The 8,135-nt window shown below is 41.6% G+C and overlaps 1 protein-coding gene across 1 annotated transcript; it reads right to left on the reverse strand.

Annotated features, from left to right (window-relative positions):
* Positions 1–2,673: 2,673 nt before the first annotated feature.
* On the reverse strand, positions 2,674–7,855 carry LOC142652415 (DNA damage-regulated autophagy modulator protein 1-like). The gene is made up of 8 exons (XM_075828053.1): positions 7,701–7,855; positions 7,374–7,441; positions 6,742–6,884; positions 5,220–5,391; positions 4,847–4,905; positions 4,363–4,449; positions 4,071–4,251; positions 2,674–3,538 (listed from the first exon to the last, which is right to left on the reverse strand). The coding sequence occupies exons 1-7, from the start codon at positions 7,820–7,822 to the stop codon at positions 4,177–4,179; spliced, it is 726 nt and encodes a 241-aa protein (XP_075684168.1). The 5' UTR covers positions 7,823–7,855; the 3' UTR covers positions 2,674–3,538; positions 4,071–4,176.
* Positions 7,856–8,135: the final 280 nt, after the last annotated feature.

Raw genomic sequence — 8,135 nt, forward strand, 5'->3', positions numbered from 1 at the left:
ATTATCCTTTGTGCCTCCATCTATCCCTGATCTAAGTACAGGCACCCATCTCCCTCCCCCGCCCCTTTCACAACCTGATAAATGTAAGTCTGCCCACTCCACCGATGTCAGACATCTTGGTACACACAATCCGGTCAGCACATTTTCCTCACCTGCTGCTGGATCTGTTCCAAGAGATCCTGTATTAGGCCCTGTTAACACTGAGTTTTTTTGCAGGCAGAAAATTCTGCCTCAAAATTCTGTCTGGAATTCCAAGGCAGATTTTGATCTGCCTGTGCGCCGTTTGCCGCGTTTTTCGCAGCGTTTTTGCCCGTGGCCATTGAGCGCCGCGGGCAAACACGCAGAGAAAAACACTTTCTCTGCCTCCCATTGATGTCAATAGGGGGTCAGAGATGTAAACGCCCGAAAATATGGCATGCCACTTCTTTTTCCCGTGAGCGGTAAAACTGGCATAAATGCCTCCGCCTCCCATTGAAACCAATAGGGGGCGTTTTTGGCCATTTTTTGGCGCGTTTTCCGACGCGGTTTCCTCAGTATAGACCATTAATATCTGATCTGTCAGGGTCCGACACCCGGCACCCTTCGTCGATCGGCTGTTTTGAAGGGGCCACAGTGCTCGTACGAGCGCTGCTTCCCCTCCATTTCCTTTACTGCTCACATTGTGAATCACGGACACACGTAGCGGCGGTTCACAGTATTACTGCTTTCTCCCATTCAAGTATATACTGTAATACTGTGAACTGCCGCTACACGTGTGTCCGTGATTCACAGTGTGAGCAGTAAAGGAAATGGAGGGGAAGCAGCGCTCGTACGAACATTGCGGCCCCTTCAAAACAGCGGATCTGCAGGGAGACGGGCCACCTCCCATCAGATATTGATGGCTTATCCTGAGGATAGGCCATCAATTTTTGTTGACTGGAAAACCCCTTTGACACCCCAAATATGATTACTCTATGGAATGTAGACCCCAAGGTATTAATTTAACGACATATCAAAGATTTGAAAATCTGCCGTGTAAAATGTCTGCAGCATGACGATGAGTTTGCAAAATCTCATCTACTTGCCTTGTACTCCGTGTGTTACATGGTGACTTTGGCCACGACACAGGTTGTCTGACCAAAGATCGCTATGTCCCATAGCCTACACCGCAAGTAATGAAAGTCAATGTGGTGGCGTTGCGACCTGCAAGTAAATGCGACACGACAGTTTGGATTTCTTGCAACTGTCATGTCGTGGCAACTTGTGCGTTGCGACACAACCACATTGACTTTTATTACATGCAATGTAGGCTACGGGACATAGCCATCTTTGGCTGGTCGACCTCTGTCGTACGTGGCCAAAGTCACCATGTTGCAGATAGACATATTTATTAAGCCTGACATGACAAGGTGGATTATTATATCTATCGTCATCAGAGTCCATGTTGTCACTTTTGCGAACCCATGGGTAAAGTACTAGAGGGCCACACACAGATCAATGGCATATATATATTATATATATATATATATATATATATATATATACACACTACCGTTCAAAAGTTTAGGGTCACTTAGAAATTTCCTTATTTTCGCAAGAAAAGCACCGTTTTTTTCAATGAAGATAACATAAAATTAATCAGAAATACACTCTATACATTGTTAATGTGCTAAATGACTATTCTAGCTGCAAACGTCTGGTTTTTAATGCAATACCTACATAGGTGTATAGAGGCCCATTTCCAGCAATCATCACTCCAGTGTTCTAATGGTATATTGTGTTTGCTAACTGTGTTAGAAGGCTAATGGATGATTAGAAAACACTTAAAAACCCTTGTGCAATTATGTTAGCACCGCTGTAAACAGTGTTGCTGTTTAGAGGAACTATAAAACTGACGAATCGAAGTTTGAGGTGTTTGGATCACACAGAAGAACATTTGTGAGGCGCAGAACAACTGAAAAGATGCTGGAAGAGTGCCTGACGCCATCTGTGAAGCATGGTGGAGGTAATGTGATGGTCTGGGGTTCCTTTGGTGCTGGTAAAGTGGGAGATTTGTACAAGGTAAAAGGGATTTTGAATAAGGAAGGCTATCACTCCATTTTGCAACGCAACGCCATACCCTGTGGACAGCGTTTGATTGGAGCCAATTTCATCCTACAACAGGACAATGACCCAAAGCACACCTCCAAATTACGCAAGAACTATTTAGGGAAGAAGCAGGCAGCTGGTATTCTATCTGTAATGGAGTGGCCAGCGCAATCACCAGATCTCAACCCCTTAGAGCTGCTGTGGGAGCAGCTTGACCATATGGTACGCAAGAAGTGCCCATCAAGCCAATCCAACTTGTGGGAGGGCCTTCTGGAAGCATGGGGTGAAATTTCTCCCGATTACCTCAGCAAATTAACAGCTAGAATGCCAAAGGTCTGCAATGCTGTAATTGCTGCAAATGGAGCATTCTTTGACGAAAGCAAAGTTTGAAGGAGAAAATTATTATTTCAAATAAAAATCATTATTTCTAACCTTGTCAATGTCTTGACTATATTTTCTAGTCATTTTGCAACTCATTTGATAAATATAAGTGTGAGTTTTCATGGAAAACACAAAATTGTCTGGGTGACCCCAAACTTTTGAACGGTGGTGTATATATATTATATCAGTATAATTATTATTGAAAGTAATGAAGACAATAACACGTTTTAGGTGGTAGAAATAAGTAAAATGACTTTATTAAACTGTTTTATAAGCCAACAAACAAGGACCATGAGGATAGTAAACAGTCCCCTACTTCTTTCTCCTTGTTGTAGGATGATATTTGGGAGAAAGGTTGGTGCCGGTGGTTGTCTTGGCACTTGGTTATATTTCTGGAGCCTCTGCAGTTTAGGATGTTCCTGCTTGGCTGTGACGTGCCATTGCAGTTCGTTGTAGGGTCTACTGGACATAAATAGTTCTTGTAGTTCTTTCTCCATGATGTAAGATGATATTTGGTCGCCATCTCTTGAGTTAAGCAGTTTAGGATGTTCCCACAGTAGTTACTACTTGACTGTGACGTGCCATTCAACCTCGCTGTAGGGTCCATTGTTTTTAAACGGTTCTTTTCGTTTTTTCTCCCCATTGTAAGATGATTTATGGGGAAAAGGTTGGTGCTGGTGGATGTTTTAGCACTTGGTTGCATTTCTAGACCCTGTGAAGTTTGAGATGTTCCTGCTCGGCTGTGACGTGCCGTTCCACCTTATTGTAAAGTCCACTGGTCATAAACAGTTCTTTTAGTTCTTTCTCCCTGATGTAAGATATTTTTAGGAGAAAGATTGGAGGTGGTGGATGTCTTGGCACTTGGTTGTATTTCTGGAGCCTCTGCAGTTTGAGATGTTCCTGCTCGGCTGTGACGTGCCATTCCACCTCGCTGTAGGGTCTGCTGGTCATAAACAGTTCTTATAAATCTTTCTCCGTGATGTAAGATGATATTTGGGAGAAAGCTTGGAGGTGGTGGATTTCTTGGCACTTGGTCGCCATCTCTTGGTCGCTGTGACGTGCCATTCCATTCCACCTCGTCTGTAGAATACTAGAAAAAATGGAAAGTAAACCTGTAACTATATGGACAAATCTTCTAATATTTGAAAAAACATCTATATATTTTTTTACATGGTAATGGAGACAGTAGTGACCATAACAGCTAAACCCAGTGGTGGTAGTCATCGTTGTCGCCCCCCAATCTAGTTTCTGCCTCTATTCAAGGATCTGCATTACTTCAGAGGGCAATATAATACCACATAACTCTCACAGTGCTCCATTATCTGGGCAAGGTCTAAGGGGGCAGGGGGTGGGATAGTGGACTCATTATAAAATACCATGTTATCTGTGGTCTATTATAATATGACTGGTGGTAATCCTACTGCTTCGTCATTGTCAGGGTGCTGAAAATATACAGCCCCAGAATGAAACGACATATTTAGCTCCTCTACATCTGGTTATTTTCTCATATTTATGGGGGGGGGGGGGGATACCCTTTTAATAGTGGTTGGGTTGGATATTGGATATTCTCTACCTGTCATCTATATACATGTGATTTAGGACATACAACATATTAACCTCACCTTTATTTTTCTTTTTGTCAGGTCCAACATGGAAGATTAGGGCTGGATCTTGTGTAATTGTGGTTTGGGGTGTGTGGTCTCACATCACCGCCCACGAGGGTCCTCTTTATACTCCAGAGTCCTGGTCCTTCTCCCTCTTGGAGATGGTGAAGCTTTTCCAGGTAATTGTAATAGATAAACTCTAAGAAAAGAAACACATATCCACATTATAAACCCCATGATTGTAGAGATGAATAATAATGTTATTACAAGGTCTGGTATAAGAGGTGATAATGAGGTTACGTCTACTGACCTGCATATTCTGATAGTAGCTCAATACATTCACCAGAATGAGGACCAACGTCGACCACTCTATAATTTTTGCTGTCATTTCACTGATCTGTGAAAAAATATCAAAATTAATATAGAAAAAATTGCGCAAAACAAGAGCTTTCCGCCGTGTCTAAGGTTTTGCTGCATTCATGTTAATTGCATGGAGTCATGTGTCTGACGGCGAGGCCAAAACAGACCTGACCCATTGTCATGTACATGACATCACATCCATTACATTATGGATGTCACGATCACCATGGTGCTGAGAATGAGCACAAAGTTTATGGGTCCAATTGTATTCCTATAGAACTGATTCTAGGTGTACAAATAAAATCTATCCAATGATCCACAATTTTTGATCATTTCATTCATGCCGGATTAAAGAAATTTTCCATCCACTGGTTTGTACCAGTGGCTCAGCATGTCAATAACTTGATATTATCTATGAAATATACTGTACATACCTTTAGACATTCATCTCCAGCGCACAGGTGGGTGTATACTGATACCCTACTTCCAATGTCTGGTAATTTATTATATAGGAAAATAACGTTTATTATGTGTCTTATAGGATTTACTACACTTTTATGTAAGATAAATGTTAATACAATACATATATAACAATGACAGTACCGCTGTTTCTATTCAGTATCTTCCTGCAAGAAGCTGAACAATGTTACCAGATGACACTGTGTTATACCAGCATGTCGCCATCTGACGACCAAGATCAGAAAATTAAGGGAAATGATCACCTCGGGATCTGATGTTTTCTAAATGTGAACCTAAAGACAAGGACGGTTGGATTCCATTGTGTTAATATTATTTAAGAAAGGATACATGAAACTACTAAGGTCAGGGCCATGATACAAGACGCTGTTCTAAAATGGCTGATGACTCTTCGGCTTCCTGGAACTTTGTAGAGGAGTATGGACTGCCAAAGGTTGTAGATACCACCAAGTCCAAATGCGATGAAAGAGCTAAGCCGGTGAGTTATTGGAAAAGCGTCGGTCTAGAAAACAAGCAGAAATTTGTTACGGAATCAATAACTAATTTTCAAATAAATCATCAATAACATTTTCACATAATAACCCCAGAGATTTAATGGATAAAGTGGCCATACGATTTATAGAAATACAAGTAATTTTCTCTATTTATATCATAGCCAGGGATGTCAACTCTTCTGGTAAAACTGGGAGCCACCCTACTTTTAGTCTACGTCATCCAGTCACCTAGTGATATATAGTTTCACTCAGTTCCCGGAGATGATAGCTAAAAAAAAAGGGTGCAGGAGCAATAAAAAAACAAACAAAGAAAAAAACAGTATGTATTCTTATTCTTCTAGCTGCCGGCTCTTGCTCTCAGCTTTGGGCACCACTAAACTTGATACTCACTCTCTGAACTGCCCTCACTCTCCAGCACTGATGCCCCAGTCTCTGCCGTTGAAGTGGTCACGTGTATCCCGAGATCGATGAATGGCATGCGACCACTGCAGGAGCTTCCGGGACCGCAGCAGCGAAGAGCGGGGCCTCAGCACTTGAGCGGAGGGCACTTCACAGGGTGGGTATTTCATAGTTTTTTATTGTATAACATCCCCTGCCCTACTGCTTTTTAAAAGTCCCAGATAACCCCTCTGGTTTGAAGACTGTATATATTATTGGGGTCTGGTCTGGGAACTGAATATATTTAGGAGATCTGGGGTCTGATTTTAATATAGAGGGTCTAAATGTATTTAGGGGGTCTGGGGTCTGATATTAATATATTAGAGGGTTTGAATATATTTAGCCATACCCCTCAATAAAAGCCACACCGCACAAAAAGGCCATTCCTATTTTTGCCTCGATCCGCTGCTCGAGTATTACCATTTGAAGGGCTTTTTCCAGGTTGACATTTCTGCATGGCTGCTATTAAAATCCTGTTAGTTGCCTTGGAAACAGACAGCAGTTTCGCTCCACCCCACTGTCAGTCATGTGACCTGGCAGCTGAGCTCTATCATCTAAGCTCCAACAATGCAATTCTCTATGTCCACATGAAAGCAGCAGAATTCTTAGTTTAGCTTTAGACATGAATGGAGAATAAAACATCATGTTGTCCAAAGAGGATGCACTATTAGTGTATATGAATGTCATAGACGGGGGGTCTCCTGCTTCGGTCTCCATTCTATTAGCCAGAGCGGAAAGCTGCTAACAAAATGATGTCTCCCGCTCTGAAGGACTCAGGGCACCCATCGATTATATGGTAACCCATACATTTAAATAAACCAAGTAATACCACATTAGTGTGCGGCCACCCGGTGATAACCACCTATCGTGGTCACCAGCGGTTCAGCTACCTATTTAAAGAATAACATTTATTAACTTACTGAAAATACAGCCATTACGACTATATTGCCGCATGATGACCATCCAATTGCCAGGAGGATCTTTTGAATCAAGGCCTGATGAGCCCCAAAGGCTTCAGCATGGAGCATGATGAACTTGTAATGTAGAAACATCAGACCCAGAGCTGAAAAAGAGCAAATGAGCCGAATAAATTCTCTACCACGTGTAAAACAACCTAATAACATCTATGAAGCGTGGATCAAGCACTAAACCCAACAAGAAACCTTCAATAATGGACCGAAACATTTATCTGCATCGTCTAATCCAAACAATTATCTATCAATTGCTAATAACAAAACTATATATATATTTTTTTAGAAAAATCTGATTACTACTACAGGCTGAGATGGGGATGGCAGGGTGCGACTGATGCCTAGTCTGAGTTATGACTGACTGGTTGCTAGGGATACACTACCTATCAACCACAGTCTTGTCTGGCAATGTTCCCTAGCAACCAGCCTGCATCTCTCACTGCCATAGTAAACACATTTTTGTAAAAATAAATGTAGGATTGACCCCAGAGTAATATAATCAGATATAAGCCATTGTATAATAACCCGCCATCCCCCAGAAGTAGAAAAATATTATAATCACTTCCGTGATATTTACTTACAGGCAATGGCCATTCCTTCAAATCCTATGATAAACAGGATATTTTCGGGAAAATAATTTCCCGCTTCACTGTAAAACAGAAAAGAAAAAGGTCAATGTTGAATAATATCGAAAAATTTACAGAATTGTTTCATCTTAATAATCATCAGTCTGATAATAATCTATAGGACTGAGGGGATGAGGGGATGCGTTTCTATGTCCTCTTGCGGCTCCTCTGGGTAATGAAAGCCATTTTGTTCATAAGATATTTCCTCCTAATTTAAGTAATTACCTTATATATTCCCAAACCCAAACTATAAAATAAGAGTCTTGTAATTCTCCATCTTACCTGATATACATCAGTGGTGTGGCATGGTTGTTGATAACAGTCAGTGTGTAGCTAGCAGAGAGCCAGGCTACACACCAAAAGGCCAAGAGGATGGAGAAGAATCCCAATCCGTTGATCTCCATAACAGTGAGAAGTTGCCAATAATTCAACAAATCGCACTCTGTGTCAATTCACAGAAAAAAAGACCGGGCTACTGTCAGGGGAATATTTATAACCTCTCATCATCTCTCTGTGACATCATAGTTAAGTGATGTCATCATGATGTCACAGTTAAGTCAGTTCTGCTGCTGTCAGGGGAATTCCCAACTTCTCAGCTCTCTGTGACATCATAGCTCAGTGATGTCATCATGATGTCACAGTAAGGTCAGTACTGCTGCTGTCAGGGGAATTCCTAGCCTCTTAGCTCTCTGTGACATCATAGCTCAGTGATGTCAC

Source organism: Rhinoderma darwinii, chromosome 5 (assembly GCF_050947455.1).
Source record: "Rhinoderma darwinii isolate aRhiDar2 chromosome 5, aRhiDar2.hap1, whole genome shotgun sequence".
In the NCBI taxonomy this organism is placed as follows: Eukaryota; Metazoa; Chordata; class Amphibia; order Anura; family Rhinodermatidae; genus Rhinoderma; species Rhinoderma darwinii.